This window comes from Solea senegalensis, linkage group LG8 (assembly GCF_019176455.1).
Source record: "Solea senegalensis isolate Sse05_10M linkage group LG8, IFAPA_SoseM_1, whole genome shotgun sequence".
Lineage (NCBI taxonomy): Eukaryota > Metazoa > Chordata > Actinopteri > Pleuronectiformes > Soleidae > Solea > Solea senegalensis.
In genome coordinates this window covers 17,160,474-17,179,931 of record NC_058028.1, presented here as the reverse complement: position 1 = coordinate 17,179,931, position 19,458 = coordinate 17,160,474, and the positions used below count along the sequence as shown (strand labels likewise).

At 41.7% G+C, this 19,458-nt stretch overlaps 1 protein-coding gene and 1 long non-coding RNA gene across 14 annotated transcripts in view; one reads left to right on the top strand and one right to left on the bottom strand.

Annotated features, from left to right (window-relative positions):
• Nucleotides 1–4,162: 4,162 nt before the first annotated feature.
• LOC122773300 lies at nt 4,163–4,570 on the bottom strand. Its single transcript, XR_006360875.1, has 2 exons — nt 4,443–4,570; nt 4,163–4,345 (listed from the first exon to the last, which is right to left on the bottom strand). It is a non-coding gene; the product is annotated as an uncharacterized LOC122773300 (long non-coding RNA).
• Nucleotides 4,571–4,737: 167 nt separating this feature from the next.
• Nucleotides 4,738–19,458, top strand: part of mecom (MDS1 and EVI1 complex locus) — a 129,524-nt gene continuing 114,803 nt past the window's right edge. For 10 of the 13 annotated variants that reach the window (XM_044031877.1, XM_044031882.1, XM_044031876.1 and 7 more), the window contains exon 1: nt 4,802–4,911. In XM_044031877.1, coding sequence (XP_043887812.1) covers nt 4,875–4,911 — 37 coding nt within the window. In that variant the 5' untranslated portion in view covers nt 4,802–4,874. Of the gene's footprint in view, nt 4,912–19,458 lie in introns of all 13 variants that reach the window. The other 3 variants (XM_044031881.1, XM_044031880.1, XM_044031878.1) reach the window with 1 other exon arrangement.

Here is a 19,458-nt window from a genome sequence, read left to right as displayed (position 1 = left end):
TGACTACTTTCCTTTGTTTTTATATTTAATACATACAGTGCGACTGGAGAAAACAATGTCTTCTACTGCATCCCCTCTCCTGTGGGTATCTTCAGTCTTCTGTTGTCATTGAGGTAAGACAAACCAATGATGCAGATATCTTGGAGAGACGGGCGTGATTTTGACGGGGATGTTACAACCGCTAAATTCAGTATCTATATTGTTCATAGAGAGCAACATATTGATTTTTATCACGTCTGTTTTAAGGTCTATTGAGCGGTGTCGTAAGCACTCAATGCTACAGCCACTGTCAAAGGTTATTGACCAGTTTTCCCTCTCTCTCTACGCCCTAAGCATCCCATCCATCTGTAAGTCCTATTAATTGCCCCCGCAACCGGGAACCTGACAGGGATCCCACCGTCTGCTGTTACTGGAAACAGAGATAAATAATCTTGATAGACTGTACCATTGATTACTTGTCACATCTCTCTGTTGACGATACCAGTGCAAGGGGAACATCAGTTGGAATTGATCGGGATGAGTTTGTACCTTGAGTCGTGTGTGTGTGTTCCAGGTATTACTCATGTTGTGGGGACCTAAATCTATTTACACACTCACATTATGGGGACTATAATGTTAAGTTTTACATTTTAAGGTGAAGACATGTATGGTTAGGATAGGGTTAGGTTAAGCTTGGGTTAGGGTAGTAGTTATGGTTGATGTGTGTAGGAAGGGAAAACCCCTCTCATCAAGCAGTCCTTAGAAATAAATGTGTCTGTGGCCAACACCAGGCCTATCAATACTACTTCCACAAATTGTCTCTGGAGCTCATCGTAATCTGTCTCCCATGCTGGATACCGAGTCCAGAAGCTGTTGTTAAAATGCACTTTTCTTCAGTACAAGCCAGCTCAGCTCATTAATCTGCCACATGCTACCCTCACTTTCTTCACTTGATCCATTCTAAGCTTCCAAATGATAATAAAAACCCACAACCTCTGTTTTTACTCACCACAAAAGATAGGATTTAAAAGAATAGGCTATTATTATTGTTAATGCTGTTGTTAGTTTTTTTAAGCATTATTTGTTTTTGTTTTTTTTAATTACTGCAGGGTATGTCATGTAAATGTTACTTTCTTATCAAGTCACTCAACTCGCATTATGCAGATTAAAACACTTTTGAATGGCCACTAGAGGGCGCAATAGTATAAGAATTTTAATAGGCCGGCTGCCTTTGCCTCTGCTTTAAGAGGACGAACCACCCCCAGACCACATCTTGTGGTCGCTGTGCTTCATGTTCGACGTCTCACGATTTAAATAATTGTATTAATTTACAAGCCACTCAATTCAATATTTGTGACTTTTATTTGTGCCCCAGGGCATCCCGTTATTCATTCGCACACAAATGGCATAAAATGTGGTGGTGTTCTTTGTTTTTTTTTTCCATCTTATTACAGTCCGCAATTATCATGAAGAAAACATGATAATCATATTTGGAGTAGTTTCAGATATTGCACGTGTGGCTTTTTTGGACAAAGTAATTAGAAATAATATATTAATACTATATTTTATGAGATCCAAAATAAATGTGATCCTTCATAATGTTTTATAAATAAGGTGTCAATTAACATAACACCGCGTACATTTTGACTAAAGCATCTTTTTTTTTAAAAAAAGATCCTTAAATTAAACGTATAATGTACGTGTTTTTCCCCCTTTGCTTGTCTCTATCTTTTATTTGTACTCCTAAATCCTCTGCACGTAAAATGTGTCTTGAACCATATGTTTCCTCACACGGATGTGTTTTTCAGTTTGCTCTTTAGAATCGCACTTAAGCAAAGCATGACTTTAACCCCTATGACGTTTCTTTCATTTTTAATTATGATGTCAAAACGACTTCATTTATTAAATCCAAATTTAAAGGTGGGTGTTGAATTACACCGGCTGCTACAGTCTCACTGACTGCTGCAATCTCTGATTTTCTAATTTATTTTAATCATGAATGACTGATAATAACTGTATTTCTCCATCTTAGTCAGCATTATTTCTTTTCATCTGTGGCAGCAAGTGCGTTTGTTTGGGACGAGAATTCTCCACACAGGGGGCAGCACGTCCTGGGCCAAAAAGTCGTTGCAAGTTCTCATACTATAAAGTAGAACATTCTAATTATTATTAGTTATTTATATTCGCCAAGTCGTTGTGATAATAGGTTGTAAAAAATATAAATTTTCATTCCAAGCACAATTTGTCTAAAATTCAGTAGGCCTGGCCAAGACACAACGTGGGCCTCCAGTGTTGAAATGTTGTATTTCTTCTTCGTGGTTTTTATGTTTCTACTTATTTAAACCAGATTGTATCGTTAGAGATATTCAGACAATTCTTATTTATAAAATGTTTTATTTAGTTGATTCTGAGTCGCGTGATGTTTTTTTATTTATTTATTTAATAATTTAAATGGCATGAAGTCCATACCTCGTGCGAAGATTTCACTCATTTTATTATTTATTATTTGTAGACACGGGACGGGTTCGGTTGGACGAAACCGTGATAAATATCCCTGTTGATCACTTGATTGATTACCTTTCTCAAAGGTCACGCGGGCGCTGGTAATTTCCTTACGCCGGAGGCTCCCTTTTCACTTTTAGTCTGTGCCTCTGCAGCCTCACCACGCATCATGTTTTCCCTTTAACCCTTTAACAGCTGGACACGGTCCTACTGTAAAATAGGCTCATCAAGCACAGTCTCTCTTTGAATCAACATTTATTTATTTTCAAACTTAGATGCACGATATAACTTCACTCGCTTTAAAAAACAAAAAGAACGGGTGTTGAGAATACAGCAACAAATGCAACAGTATAAGGTAATCTTTTTTGGGGGGTTGTACTCACATCTGGTTCTCGAACCCAATTAATTTCTAATAATTACCAGCCACGGGGCTGCGGGGATCTCCGCGCCGCTCCGCCCTGCCACCGGGTTCAGCGGATCATAATAAAATATGTATTGAAAGTGCTTCAGATGGGAGGGGGGAGACGAGGGAGCGAGGAGTGAGTTATTGCGGTGAATGAAAACTGTTTCCATTTAGGCTAATTGAGCGCGCCGCCTGAAGCGCTCTCTCTCTCTCTTTCTCTCCCCCCCTCACACTCTCTCTCGCTCTCTCTCTCCGTGTATAACGTGCGTGTGCACGCGACGCGCCACTCTCTGAAGAGGCGCAACTCACTTAATAGCACCATTTATGTCATTACAGTAGAGGTAGGGTGAGGTGCGAGCACAATAAAGCATCATTATTAACCTCTCCTAACTCTGAAAATGGGGAACAGCGGTTCAGGGGAAGCCCCAGTTTAGTTTAGTTTAGTTGGACTGTTTTTGTCTGTTATTGTATGTGCATCTACATTTCATAAACACGAAGATCTAATGTTGTATTATTGTTATTATTATTATTATTGTTATTGTTATTATTATTGTTATAATTTCAGGCGCTAACGGGAACATGTCTTCGAGGTGTGGGCACTGCTTTGGTGTTTGCTCAGCGCTTATTTGCTCATATGCATGATGTCAGGACTTCAATCAGGTCCCAACACATTTTGGAATCGATAGCTACGAGTTCACAAGCCATTAAAGAGTTCACCTGCAAGGTCACTGTGATCTCATGGATCTAATTAATTGCCAATTACTTTAATTATAGGCCGTTCCTATCAATGGACCTGTAGATTATACACCTGCTTGGTATCAATGCTTGGCGACTCATTTTTCATAACGAAAATGAAGAGGGGGGGATCAATGATAAGAAATCATGATTGGCTGCTTTTGTGTGTGACTGATACTCTATTCTGCTGATGTGACTCAGTATCCAAATATGCCTCTATAAAAATGTTTATGTGATAACAGCAGACATGCAGTGATTTTATTGACTTTTAGTGCTTGAATGGCATGCATTTATGAGTGCGGTCATTTTTCTTCAAATCCACAGCGAAAAAAGGTTGATGGGAAACATTATTCCAACCCACTGAGATGAAGGTTTGCTCCTCAGTCTTTTTCTTCTCTCTCTCCTTTTTTTTGCCTCTTATTTGATAGACAGTTCTTCTTTCCAACTCAGGTCTAAATCAGGTCAATAATCAGAGAGAGGGAGAGGATGTGGGAGGGGAAGTTTTTCATTCATTTTCTCCATACATACCCAAAACACGAAAAAAAATGGATAACGTCTTTAATAACTGTACAAGTGAAACATGATCAATGTGACTTAACTTGAAAGGAAAAATATGCGCAACCCTGACTGAGAATAAGGATTGTTAAAATAATGGTAATGTCCTCGGTTGCTGGCCATATTGCCAAAAACATCCGTCGTGTTCAAACATCGCTCCCCACAGTCACCCTTAAAAAAAGAAAACACATTTAATGACAAATAAAAACAATTTAATAATTAATAAATGATAGCTTCCGCACGGGTTGTTGATTGAGTTGATTTTAACCTGTACTGGACGAGGCTCAAGTGCAAAGTTTTCTCACGTGCACGCGGCTGTGATGTGTGAGGATACAACCTAGATGGGCATGTTTTCTTCTCCTTCCTCTTCTTTTTGCAGTGCGCCCCTCTTTCTCCCTCAGCAGTGAACACTTGAAAAGTTGACGCGGAAGGAGATGTCCGCGATGCGCCCCGCATCCTGACCAGATCAGGTTAATTTCAAAGTGATAAATCGTCCCAAACTTTTTCTGGCACTTGCTGCCGGCAGATTTGGGGTTGGGGGTCTGTGCGCATGTGCGAAGGTGTCCCAGACTGACAATGCTGGAGAGATAGCACGTTTGGATTGAGAAACCCCGAGAAAAAGGACAGAGAAAAAACAAAAAAAGGAGGAAAAAAGATCCAAGAAAAAATCCAAACAAACCCACGCCGAGAGACTGGCAGCATGAGGTCCAAAGGCAGGGCACGGAAACTGGCCACGAGTAGGTGCAACATCCCTTTCTTTTTTTCCTTTTGAAACATGCCGTCTCATATATATACATATACCTATGTATTGTCGCTGTTGTCACTGCGTCTAATAGTTTCTGTAACGACTTCATCTCTGCCCGGAAAAACCACAAGCCTCACTTTAAGAGTGTGACAAAATGATGATATTGTCGCGAGGAAAAAATTAAAAAGAAACGCTGTCAGCAGAGAAGCGTAAAGTTTAAAGTTGAGGGAGCGACGGAGGAACTTTCTGCGGGGCGTCCGCTTCACTATTGGAATTGCTGGTTGCATGTAGTGGGCGCTGTAGTGTATTATTGTAGGTTAAAAAATCCAATGTCCTGTGCGTCGTCAGTTGTATTGCAGTAGCTGCACGGTGCTGCAGTGAGAGGAGACGCTCGTCTCTTCAGTCTGCAGGAGCAACTTTAGGGGGAAAACGCAGATTGGTGGAGAGAAACAAGGAGAAAAGGAGGATTTAGACAGGAATGGTAATTTTTCTTTCAGTGAGGGGAAACTTTTTTATTCTGCTTGTGTGTCTGAGACATCGACTTCATTCCGACCTCATAATAATGCGTACTGTGTGTCTGGACTTTTATATATGTACCATTCTATAAAAAAGGAAAAGAGGGGAAAAAAGAACCTTAATCAGACTGTTTTAATTGTTTGTTTATGTGCTCCAGTTTTACACTTCACTGTTATTTGACTGTTGCGGTTTCTCACTCTGTTTACGAAATTCATTAAGGCTAAAATAACATTCTCAAAAGATTGCTAGACTTTGATTAGATTGTTACTAAATCGATTCAATGAATTGCAACAACCGTAAGAATGTATGTAAGATGATTTATTTCGCTGTTCGTCCATCGATTTTCTGCAGTCAATTATGAAAAAAGAGTATTTGTTTTAATCAAGCTTTTAGCGTTGTAAAAGTGTGTGTGTGTGTGTGTGTGTGTGTGTGTGTGAGAGAGAGAGAGAGAGCGAAAAATTTAATTTTAACGCTGACGTTTAACCAGTGGGGGTCCAACTATGAAATGCACACCAATGTGTGGTTGTATTAACAAGTTGTTTGTTGGTTTACTGATAAATGTCTGTATTTATTTTCCAATGAGAACCAATGAGAGTCAGAGATGTCAGAGCCAGAATATGAGCAGCTCATGACACATGACTCACATAAGTTTCATATACAATGTTTTGAAGGACATTATTATTTCTATAGGTCCAGACTTTAGTGCCTCCTCTTGCACGAAGACCTATATTTTTTTACTTTAAATAAATAGATGCAACACACGTCCACCATGATTTTTGACATTTAATGCCGTTAAATAAGTAGCATGTTATTCAGAAGGTGTAACAAGTGATCAAATTAAGTGTCTCACAAACATGGGAAGTTTATTAACCATAACTTATTAAGTACTTGTGGCTATATTGACACGTAACAGGCATTCAAATGAATTCAAATATTCGTTAGGAATTGCATCTGCTTTGTAAAAGCGTCATACACATTATACACATGCATCAATATGTAGAATATTAATAGTATATTTATTAATAGGTTGTATTTCAACCATTTATGGGTGATGGATTTTGGCACCTAGTTCAAGTAGGCAAATCATCATCAGCAAAAGCAGCAGCAGGATCATTATCATCGTCATCATCATCACGAGGAAAGAAAACACTTGTATTTCTTCCTCGCGGCCCTCAGGTTTGCCTCAAACGTAAAACACAAGACGTTGCTTGATTGTTTGTATTTCGGAGTATATTCTGCACCCAAAGGCGAAAGATCAACAACTGCACCAACTTTATTTGGAAACCACTCAAGTCACTCGGAAATTATATAGGATGGAGTCCATTATTCGTCGTGTATTTAAAGGTTATTATGGGGATATTTCTACCTCTTAAGTCAGAATAGAGGGGGGAATGTTGTACGTCCCCGGAGGAGCGGGCCCACTCTGGACCACAGCCAGCTCTGCACTGTGTCAACAGTGAATATTTAAATTCCCAGACTCCTCATAAGGGCTCTGCTGGTAAATGTGTTCAGTGTGTGTGTCTGTCCGGAGAAGTCGTGTTAAAACGGGCATGTGCGGGGCCAACTTGCAAAACGGTTGTGTGATTAAAAAAAGAAATAAAAAAAGGAGAGAAGGTGCACGTAATGGAGGAGGTGGATTGATGGGGCGAGCTGATTAGTCCGCACGTCCAGATGTAATGCGGTGCGCCACAGGACTCGCTCTTGCTTCCCATCTAAGTTTAGCCAAGGCGCGCAGGCCGCACGCACCCCGCGGTGGATTGTGGTGCTCCGAATAGATGGAGAGGGGGGCTTCGATGAGTCTGATCTCGGTGTAGACCTAATTAAACACCCACTTAACATATTTGCGTCTCAATAAAAACTATTTCAAGTATAATGCGTTGAGAGGGGCTTTGATATAGTTGGGAGAGTTTAAATAACGATTACCTCACACAATCCATTTGAGACTAATGTTGGGATTTGCAGATCTCGTTATGTAATAGAAAAAAGGTTTATTTAAATGACAATATGCTACAAAGAAGTGACATTGACCATGCACATGTCTTCAGGCATCATGTGATCGTTTTTCACACCAAGTCTTTATTCCCTTGCTTTGCCTGAAATAATATGATATTATTGGCTGTAATTGTTCCAGATTAATTATTTTCACAGTGACACAAAAGTTTTACATTTGCGCGTGCACGTGTACATAGTGTAGGGCTCGGTCGTCTCTCTTCTCTCCGCGTGCAGCTGAGGAGCGCGTCGTCCTCCTCCACATTGTGCAATTGGCCTGCACTTGTATGGCGGAGCTCATTAAAGCGGTTAATGGATCGGTCCATTTTAAAGGTGAGGGAGGAGCGGCCAGCGCGAGGAGTGTGTAATAGAGACCCTCATTAAAGCAGTCCTTGTTGTCCCAAAGTGGACCTGGTGCCATGCTCCGGACACAACTGTCCAATATTTAGGTTCAAGAATCACTGGGCCTGTGGCAGTCACTTCACATCCAAGTTGTATTGGCTTATGTCAGTTATTGATTTAAAAAAAATAATAAAAAAAATCGACAGTAATATATTTTAATGTTGATGCCAAGTGATAAGTAAAATAGTTTCCATCACTGGCAGTGTAACTGGGGTTTTAATGATTTTTGCTTGTGTTTTTATTTCTATTTTTTTAAAACCTCGGTGTGAGAGTTGCTGTGTTTGCCTTATAGAGTTGAAAGATAGTCGGGCGTGAAATGCTCACTTGCACTTGAAGAAAAAGCACTTGTACCGTTGACACACAAATGCTTGTTGAGTAAAAGGTCTGTCAGTAGGAGTTAAGTTACATTTTCCACTTAAGTGTCATGGCTGTGTAACAATTATGTGAGCTGTCTTTAGACGGGTGAAAGTGAACAAGTGTACAGCATGTGATCATGCAGTGCAGCATTTCTGCTTGTTATAGGGCGGCAGCTGAATGCTTGTCAAAAGGATATCAGAGACTTATATGTTCACAGATGCACATGCAGAATTTGTGAGCGTGTTAACCGTGTTCTGAGGTACAAGTGTGTGTGTGTGTGTGTGTGTGTGTGTGTTTTAGTGCGTTTTTTTCGGGTGGCGCAGGGGGCAGGTTGACTGTGACCCATGCCCTCTCATCTATCAACGCCCCCATCTGTCTGACATGTCATCCACTTTCCTCCTCTCTTGCGATGGGAGAAGGGTTCCTCTCTCCCTCCCTCTCTCAGAAAATTGCTCTTTTGGAAGGTCCCTGATGTTAATGAGTCGTCCAGGACTTGGTCTCATGGCTGTAAACACAGAGCTGATGAGGTTAGTGGTTTGTTTATGTACTGTTGTCACCCGCTTGAAGGATGGCCCCTGTCCCAAGCAACTAGGGAGCTTCCAGGCCCCGTCATGGGTTCCCTCTCAGGCCCTGACACAGCAGCTCTGCCCCAGGGGCTTCTCTGCCGTCTCGACTCCCCCTTTTTCCAGCTGTGCTCCATGCGCTCCTCCATCTCAGTCCCTTTTTATGCGAGAAAATGACAGAAAAAGCATACAAATAGGCAGTCGGTTTTTAAAATGCTATGTGTTTGTGGCTGATGAACAAGTAACAGTGCACAATGGCTGTGCAATAGTGTTTGTAGTTGTGAGTGTGTATGTCACGGTATGGGGATGGGGGGCATGGTGCAGTAGCCCAGACACAGCAGTGTGGGAACACCAAGGGATGGATGAAGGCAGAGGAGGGTGGGAGGCGGGTGTGCAGCAACATGTCAAGCCTGGGAACGACTGCGTGTGTGTTTACCACAGGGAAACCGTACCAACACAGAACAATGAGAGCGCCGTACCCCTTCAAAATAAAAAAGGCATTTCTGCTTTCTCCCCAAAGGTCATGGAGTTAGAGATAGGGAGTCCACACAAAAGCCTCCTGTCTGTCGACAGTCTGGTCTGGCCCAGGACGGTGCCAAGGCTGAGGTCATTATCAACAGAGCACTCCCAAGCTAAGCATATTTTTATAGATTGTGCTTGTGTGTGTGTTTGCTGGAAAGGGAGGCGAGGGTGTGAATGTGCTTATTTGGTTGGGCCGAGTGTGTGTACGTGCACGCTTTAGTGTATATGCCCAAAAACAAAGGCTCTCTGCAGAGTACACAGCGATGTCAAATCCATGACGTGCCACCATTTTCTCATCACAAATTGGTCCGAGATAAATGGCATTTTGCTGAGTTGAAAAGTTTACCCAGACATCAAACTGATTTGTGTGTCGTTATGATGTCTGAGAAGTTATAATGTTAACAGATTGCTGATGGGGCGGTTCGCCCGCGCTATTAATGAGGCAGCGGGAACCTACCACTCCTTGGCATGCTTTGAGAAGAGATGTCTGTTAGCTAATTAAAGAAACTCAATCACTCTTACTCCAATCAATTACCTGGAGCAGGTGGTAGAAACAGGGCCCGACACTCTGGCCTCATGTCTCACATCAGCTAAGTCACTTTTACTACATTGTCAAGTGCTTTTATGGAGAGGAAGACTGAACAACAAGCTCAATAGGACTTTGTTCTGATTAAGAATATGCATACTTTACTCTAGACTGCAGACATAACAGGCTTTTTTGTATGATTTTAGACATTTACACAACCCCAAATATTAAGAATAGGTTTGGAGGACAGTAAATGTAGTTAACAATTCCATTACAGTTGCCCATATTTTAATGACCCTTCTTAAATAACATTGGAATTCTTTTAAATGTATGATAAACATCCTTGTCCTAGCTAAAGTCACATGGGTTTACTTGTGGACATTTCTTTTTAATCACTCCTGGAGGGTTGACGGCGAGAACAGTGTTTTTTTGTTTGTTTTTTTACTCTTACACACTGGAGGCAGCATGTAGCTATAAACAGGAATTACCCAACAATCGCTTTGTGAATGTGGTGATAACAGTGTGTTCTAGCACTGCTTGGGGATCTCCCTGGGTGGAGCAGGCTGGCCCGTGGGATGGAAGGAGTGAGTGAATGAGGCACTCCGATTAAACGGGACAAAACATGGACATTTGTTATTTACCATGTGAGGCTGAGGAGCACAGGACAGATACATTTGTGTTTTTATGTACTGTGTGTTCCTGTACACCTTTTATCTCCCCCTACTCTCCACCCCAAATCTCATCAAGAGGTGACATCTCTCACACACAGGCCAGGATAGATGACGAAGCATATGTAATCAAAGGTAGGGCCTTAGTGATAAGGTTTGTACTGCAACACATTTGCCTGATTGGATCTACTGTGTGTCACTGTGAATTCATTATTAATGACAAAACGCTCAAACTCCTGAAGAAGTCTCCTGCAGTTTTTTTAAGAGATAGTGGAAAAGGTTGTTTTTTTTTAATTTTCAAAACTAAGAATAAAAATGTTTGTACAATTCGTTTAATGTAATGTGAACCAAATGTGTCTTTGCTTGATTGAGTCATTATCAAGCGAGCAGCCTGATGGATTATCGTTCCACGAGACATCAGTGTCTCCCTCTCTGTTCCACTCGCGAGCCCATGTCTGAGAAACGGAAACGCCACATCCCTGTCCTCAAAGATTTGTCTTGATGACTTTCCCTCTGTGCATGTGTGCGTCTGTAAGCCATGCACCTTTCTTTGTGTGTGTGCATGTGTGTTTTTGGTCAGCCAGGGTTGCAGCAGAGGAAAGAATGTGGCCGTGGAAAGGAATGCTGGTCTGATTAGCACTGCTTACCTGTAAGTGAACTGGACGTGCCGATGTGTGATGAGACCGAGGAAACAAGGGAACAATAGGACAGTAGAGATTCCTTTCCATGCTGCATTCCAACGATCCTGCAGCCGGGGCCCCCTGCTTAGGGCTTTGATGAACCCTTCTCGCAGCTTCCTGGGATTGTCGCTCCTCCACAAACACAAAAACATAAAGCGGTCCGTGAGCGGGCCAGGGAAGAGAGAGCATGGCCCTCCTCAGGATGTCCTGTTTTGATTAGCGTTAGCATCCTAAAAGCGCCGTAGAAATATTATTCTAACACGTAGAAGAGCCCAGTGGTGACACATCCACTTCTTTCCACTCCGTGACCCCCAGGGTCAGATTCACCACAATGAGCTGCAGGAATCAAAGAGTTGCTCCTCACCCAGTGATATGACTGAGGAAATCATGTGAGGAAAACAAGGTGATAGAACACGATAGGGAGAGAATTCAGGGCCGTTTAACAGGTGGATGTTTGTCAAGCCAGTGCATTTAAGGATTTTCACAGAAAGACCTGCTGACATATAAATAGTATATCAGGTGCATCTTTAAAAATGGTGATTTATTCAGTGAGTAGCAAATATAGCTTAAAGAGAGCAGATGTTCCTCAAACAAGTATTGAGGTGGCTTTTTTAAATAACGAGAAAAACAAAACTGATATATTTGTGATTTTAAATTCACAGTAACGTCAAAATTACCTTTCAATCTCTGAGGAGGGACCATCAGTTCAAAAGAAAGGCAAAAGATAATAATACTTCCAGTATTATAAATACTTAGATATCTTTGTCAAGTCATCAAAACAATAATGAGTCCAAACATGTTGCTTTATTACTTTAAAAGTATCCATGTATAATTATTATTATTAGTAATAATATTTACTTTTATTATATTCCTCATTAGATTTTTTCATTTGTTTGGGCTACCACTCACACTCTCTCCTCTAAGATGGAAAGTTGTTATTATCATTTGTATTCTGCCTTGTGAGCTTAATAACTTAAAATATGTCAATGTCTATACTTTAATAGTAAGCTGCATTGTGAGAGAACTAATCCAAAATAAAACAGTAAAAAAGCTGCAGAGAAATTACAAAAGTAGTTTTTGTTCCAATAGAAATGTTTTCACTTGACTGAAATCCTAAATTAACTCATCTTTTCCTTTAAATAAGCACTGTAGTTGTGTATTTCGAGCAGCAGCTCTTCCATACAGTGTCCTCTTTCCGCAGCCAACTCTACGTCTTTTCTGTCTCCTGTGGAATCAGAGAGCAGTGAAGCATTGCAGCATGGTTTGTTGTTCTGCTGTTGCTTGAGGGCTTTAGTTTGACAGTAGGGCACCACTTTGTTCACCTCAGTGTCCAGAAGGGACCCCTAGGGGCCTCTGGGCCTGGATGTCTCTGTCAGGGCTGTGGCAGGACTGGGGCATTGGGCCCCCCCGCTGCTCAATGGGTCACTGGACAAGCTAATCGATTTTATCTCCGTTTCACACACCACATCAAACCCCTACTGGCCTGATATTCACATGTTCACTGTTCAGAGGATTAGGCTCCTTCCTTCTTCTGTCTATCTTTTTTTCACTCTTTCAGTTTTTCTTATTTGTAACTTCTGTTTTGTCTACCACTCCTTTTGTGATTTATCTCCTTCCATTCTATCTCCACGCCCCACCCCCTTTCTGTGGGAGCATTTTAAATTTAGCCTCCATGCCCGTCTCCATGTTGGCAATCCCCTTGGGTGACGGCTGGTGGGCAGGAGGCAGAGGAGCCCTTGTTTTCTCGGCCATTCCTCTGGATGAAGCGTTGGAACAAGGGAATGAAAGCTTTGGGAAAGGTCTGGAAACTTCCCATTCATCAGTGTAAGGAGATACTGCGCTGACAGTTAGCAGACGGCCAGCCAAGTACAACACGGGACAGCCGCGTGGGCCTGCAGTGCTCGGCTCAACAGACAGACAGAGCTAGGCCAGACCAGACCAAACACCCCACTCATCTCTGTATAAGGAAATAACATATGTTAGCATTTTAGGCATTTATTCTGATTCTCATGTGCGGAGTGACTGAAGTGCAAACAGTAGAATAAGTGAATGATTATGGGTGCAATCATAACTAATATGGTAATAAAGAGGAGCAGGGGGCGAGAAAGTTAAAGCATTGCAGACAAATAATCATCACATGGTGCCATTTAAGTAATGGAGCAAACTGTGGTTAGGTTTAGTTTTTTTTTTTTAGTTTTTTTTTCCTGATTTAGCAAAAAAGAAAAAGTTTGGTGCATTGTTAGTTTTGTACTTTCCCTGTCCTCTCCCGTGTGAACATCTAATATGTCCTTACTCTTTGCATGTCCAGGCAGAATGCATGTATGCTCGCTGTGCCGTAATGTATTTATGAAAGTAAGAAATTAACTGTTTGATTATTTATCGATCCATGTAAGACATTTATACACAACATACTTGGATACAAATGCAGACTGGCTCCCTGGTGAGATGGGAGATGGGACAGAGGATTGGCAGGACAGTGCATGGTGGGACATTGCAGGTGTGAGCCTGTGTCACTCTGCCCAGCCATTAATCGCTGCCATCTGACAGTTCAATCTACAAGGGACTGAGCAGAGCAGCCGGCTGGTTACCAGGGCAGGTCATTACTGAGCATGGAGGCAGCCAATCGCATCAGCGATCAATGACAAAGGCAGTAGAGGAGAAGAGAGCAAAAAGTGAGGGAGAACTAGAGGGAGGTAGGGGTGAGAGAGGCAATAGAGATGTAGAGGTATGGCAGGATGAAGGCAGTTATGCTGCTGAAGGTCAGTTCTTGGTTGTGGAGTGGATGACAAACAGGCTGTCAGCCTCCAAGAAATGGAAATATTCATCCAATGCTGCACAGCTTAAAATATGGTCGTGCACACACTTTAATGTGCACAGACACAGTCATTGCCATAGCAGCTTGATTGAGAATGCAGTAGGGGAATTTAGTGTGAACCATTGTTTTATGAATTCCATGTACAAGGTGTTGGCAGTCGCAGCTGCTCTTTTAGTGGTCAGTTTAGGGCACGCTGTGGTAAAAGTAATGACCGACTGAATAAAAAAAAAAAATCAGTTCATGAAATTGCCACATCTCCCCCCGTGGCTCCACCTCCGCTGCCCACCACGTTACCACGGGGACAGCTGCCATGGCAAGGTCTGTCCAGTGGTATTTACCTAGCCCCAGGAAGTTAAACACAGCCTCCCTCTAATAGAAGGAATTCCATGAGTTTCACAACATTTATCATATTTCATTACCCATCGATGTCATTTTCAACTTCTCACCCATGTTTTTCCCCTCACACTTTTTCAAATAGAATGTTGATGATGGAATTAATGGTCTATGTGGGTGACAGTATTTGGCCAAGGCTCTGGTAAAACAACAAGGAGAGCTCTCTCTTCTCCCCAGGGGCCCAGAATAGCAGAAATGGTCGTTTATCCTGCGCTATCTCTCAGCAAATCCACTGGACTTCTCTCTCAGACAGATTCACACACGTACACACACAGAGTCCATCCCCGTGTGGACACCACTGAGTGATGATGAGTCATTATAGACAGGGTGCCCTTCGACCTCCTCCAGACTTTATGGATCACTCTCTGGCAGAATCATATTCCCTATTGCCAAGATTCTGTCCATCTGCCTGCCTGTCTGTCAGACAGTCAGGCCCCTTTAGTGTCTCTCCTTCTCTCTCCCATACTTTCCCTTACTCTCTCTCTGTCTCGCTCTCTCCTCTGAGTTTCACACACCAGTTCATCCCAGACATCTCTGTCTCTATTTATTTTAATAACAAAAAGGAAAAATATCTCCATTTCCCATTACCAAATGTTTGAATTTGATCTTTTACACGCAGTCCATAGTGCGAATAATGTGAGCAAGTGTTGATTTGCTCAGATCATTTTTAGATGAACTTGAGAAAGACCTCACGAGTTGTCTGTTATCCAAGGGTGCGGTATTTTAGTGTCTATGCATCCTCGACTACAATATACTTCAGTGTTGAGATTGGCATGCAGGTCACTTTAGCTGAAATCACATTAATCCAATCAATCTTTTTGTATGTACGTGTTTTCCCCACATTTCGTTCTTCACTTGCATGTGATCAGGGTAATTCATGTAAAGAGGAGCTGTGTGACAAGGGAAAGCAGAGGAAAAGAGTCAGTTTAGATTTCTACACATCCTTCTCTCCTCCTCTGTTAGTTTGTTAATCCAATAGCACCACTATATATGCCAGGGGTATTCTGTGTGGATCAGGCTGCTAATATGTTTGTTGTAGGCGCTAGCATTGATCCTTCACTCGACAAATGCAATTTGTTTGGCTTGATTTGATCTGCAGCAGCAACATATTTCCATGCAGGCGGGTGCATGTAAGCCGTCCATATAAAAGAACTTAAACTGTTTTTACGAAGGGAAACTCTATTACAGGTGTCCTGGACCAAGGGGCCCTGCTGTCTCTGATGAAATGCTCTTTGGGTGTTAATGCAATTCTGATTCCGCCTGGTCTGGAGACAGGCCACCTCTGGGGTTTTGAAACTGGCTCTGAAAGGTTGAAAACAAAGTCTGGATCTAAACCGTACAATTACAGTGGTGGAAACTTTGAAGGGCACTTCCTGATGTAGCATAGTAATCTCCTTTGGGACAACAGACAATGATTCTGTATAATTTTGGTGATGTTTTTGTGGAATAAGCGTTGTTGTATGTATGCACAGTGCATGTGACTGAAGTGGTACCATACACAGCAAATGATATATTGTGTGCCCTTGACATGGAACATAATACAAGCAGACTTGCTCCACCAGGATTCTGTCTCTGCATGACAATATGACAGACTTTTACTTTTGCTACAATCTATGCAGTAGTTGTTGACAAAATTCAACAGTGACAACTTGGCATTCAGCAGCAGAGTTACTGGGCCTGTACAGATTAACACCAATGCCACAGCATGAACGACTTTCTTATAAACCAAGTTGACAGTCATTAAGGTAATATCTTTTTTATAGTTTCAGAAATTACAACCCATTTATACCGCCACTCTATCACGTCCCTCGGCGTCACCTGACAGACGCACAAGGTACCCTTCCAGGTCTCCACTGGCAGTGCACTTAGATGCTCAGAGCAGAGCAGCAGTAAAATAGAGTGAGATTAGGGTTAAGGACCAGGAAAGGACTGAGGTTAAGGTTAGGATTAATATCCAGGTTAAGTTTAGTGGATATTCACTCTTAGCTCACACTCAGACATTTATTTTATTAATAACATTAACATTTCCATGCCATTTCCAATACTAAGCCATAAATGGTTATTTATGATTATTAGTACTGGCTTGATGCTCACAGCAAAGTTAAAGTGTGGATAAACACTCAGGGCAGCTGCTCCGAGCGCCCGGTGCGTCTCTTTTTGTGCATCTGTAAGGTGATGCCTGGGGACGTGACAGAGCCGCAATATATGACTGAGAATGAGCTGGATATTAACTTTATAATAAACAAAAGTGACAGATGCCACATATACAGCCACATACACCCAACTATAACCTGTCATTCATTTTCAATGCCAGTCCTGAAACATTACACAGTACAGCATGTATATTTTTAACTTATGGACAGCCGTATTTCTGCTCGATCCTTACTTTGAAGTGTCTTGAAATGTCCTGCTTAAAGCAGCATAAAGCATGGTTTCCTATCCAATGCACATTAACAGAAAACCTCACGACAGTCTGCAGATTTTTATATCATTGAAAATACGGCTGCCCCTGCAAAACGAGTGACCCTTTTCAATCCCCTCAGTTCAGAGACGAGGGACACATGCTACCTGTCACATCGTCAGCTAGCCCAGGGCCCCACAGATCAAATACAGGTATGATTTATGTCCGCTGTCTCAGCCTTCACACTGCGCGTTCTCTTGCGTTGGAGCATTGGAGTTGTTGGTCAAACCCAACTGCAGGAGTAATTTGTCTCCTCACATGTGTAGGAGGCAAAGGGCAGAGGTCAGAGAAATGAAAATGACCAGACCTGACTTAATTGTTGTATCTATTTGCAGGTCGAGACAGAATGTCTATCTAAACGTCTATCTGTCTATTTGTCCATCTGTCTCACTTCGTTCGTGGCGCCATGTTTTGTGTCAGTGGGTCGAGACCCTCTGGCTGCAGTCAGCCATTATGGGCACTGATCTGAGCACAAAGTTCACCCAACAGATCTCTCTGGGCCAGATAGCATCACTATCACAACACACAGCGGGATTAAAACTTTTTTTTTTCTGGTTTCACTGGAGCTTTAATTGTGGTCACACCCACATAAAAACTCCTTTTCAAAAAACACCAGAAAAGTTAATAGGTTTCAGTTCTGGTGTCATTTCTGCAAAGTCTACAAAAGATGCTTTTCATATTTGATATTTCAACACCGTTTTTCCTTCGATGTCTTTGCCAGCTTGGCACATCTGACAGGGTTAAGCCGGTAAATAGTGGAGAGAAATGCTTCCTGCATGTAATTACATTTATCATGTATAATTAGGAAGTTCTGCTCTGTCTACACATGATGACCCTTGACCTTGCGTGTGACAGTTGTAGGCTGGTGTTGCCAGACACACAAATGTGCTGTCCAGGTCGTGCTACTTAACTATGTCTGGTTTCTGTTCTAGCATCAGGTATCTAATGTTGGCTTTCGGTCTAAAGCCTTGTGATTCCAGAAATGTCTCTGTGATTCCTGCTTCACAGAGAACATGCCATTTGCACCAGACCTTTAGATTTAAAAAAAAAATAAAATATATACACATTATTGCACCTTTGCCAAAGTTGTTCTGTTTGACAGATGTTTGGCACTTGATTGGACTTTTTCGTTCTTAAACCATGTTATACTTATACAGGTTTTTTTTTATTTTTTTTTTTGGATTATATTGTATAGTGAAATAGCCAAAAACATCATCATGATAATTCAATGCAGTCACTATTGATAATCATGATTTTCTTTAAAAAAAACCCTGAGATAATAAAGGGTAGTTTTGATAAAGGATAGTTTTGACTGTGAGTGAACACTGAAGAAACCAGTTAATTGTGGTTTTAAACTTGTCAATGGACAGAAAACAATAAACACTTGCTAAACAGAGAACAAATATGTCAGCAATTATGCATTGTGTCACAATATGAATGTATAGTCGGTATATAAACATTACATCATTATATAGAACCTTTGTTTAATTGAAGAAATAGTTATTGAGATATTGAGATATATACAGTATATTAGTGCATTATTGTCTAGCTCTATGCTGAGGATATGAAGGATGTGGTTAGAGCAACAGTTTTCAAGTCTCTCTAACCAGAGAAAAGCATTGCTTCCTTTTACTACACTAGTGCAACAATACTTTAGTATGCTTCAATACGGTGACTAACCCTTCAGGAACTGTATGGGTTCATTATGTTATACCTCTGCTTTGCAGAGTGAGTTCAAACCTTGGCCCCCAACACATGTTTTTCTCCATTTGTTGAATCTGTGTGAAAACACAGTGACATGGCATTACTTGGCTAATTATTTGAGCCCTGCTCTAAGTATTAGGCTTTCTTTCTCCCTTTGTTTCCTTCCCTGTATCTTTCTCTCCTGTCCATTGCTTGGCCATTTGTTCTTCCTCCTCCTTTAGTGCTTGTACCCTTTTCGTGTTATAATTCCCACCTATTATTTCTGTCCAGGGCCCTCATTAGTCATGTCGCTGTCAGTCGCCAGCTGCAGACATGCACGTGCACGCACGCACACACAGACAAAAACGACACAACTGCACACATTCTTGCACATGCACAGGTATGGAAGTCATCAATGCAAGGTCAAAGGTCTGCCTCATTACCCAGCTTCAGTGAACACTTGGTGTGTTTTATGTACTGGTATTAGAAAGCAGAAGGAGGGAAATGAGGGAATGGAGAGGGGGGAACAGAAGGAGCAAGTTAATGAAGAGGACTGATGGGATTTTAGGACAGAAGAGGGGATTTTACAAAGAGAAGATGTTTCATGTCACTGAAAAACAGATCTATATAGGTACAAGAGGGAAAAGTGATTGTTGAAGATTGAAGATTGTGAAGATTTCAATTGATCTATGTCGGACTGTCGCTTATGCAGTGGAGGTGTCACTTTAAATGGGGCAGTCGCCATCATTGCCAAACGGCAGTATTCTTTTGGTTTGCTTTGCCCATGCTTGTGCAGCATAGTTTCAACTTTTCAAGGGCCAGAGCAACATGGTTTATGAGTTTCAACTCAAACAGTTCCCTGTTGCCTGTGTTTTTGTCAGTGTACCCGGCAACACTGGACAGGTATCACATTTCCAACAATTTTGCAACTCTTGCTACAAAGTCCGCCATCACAGACACTGCT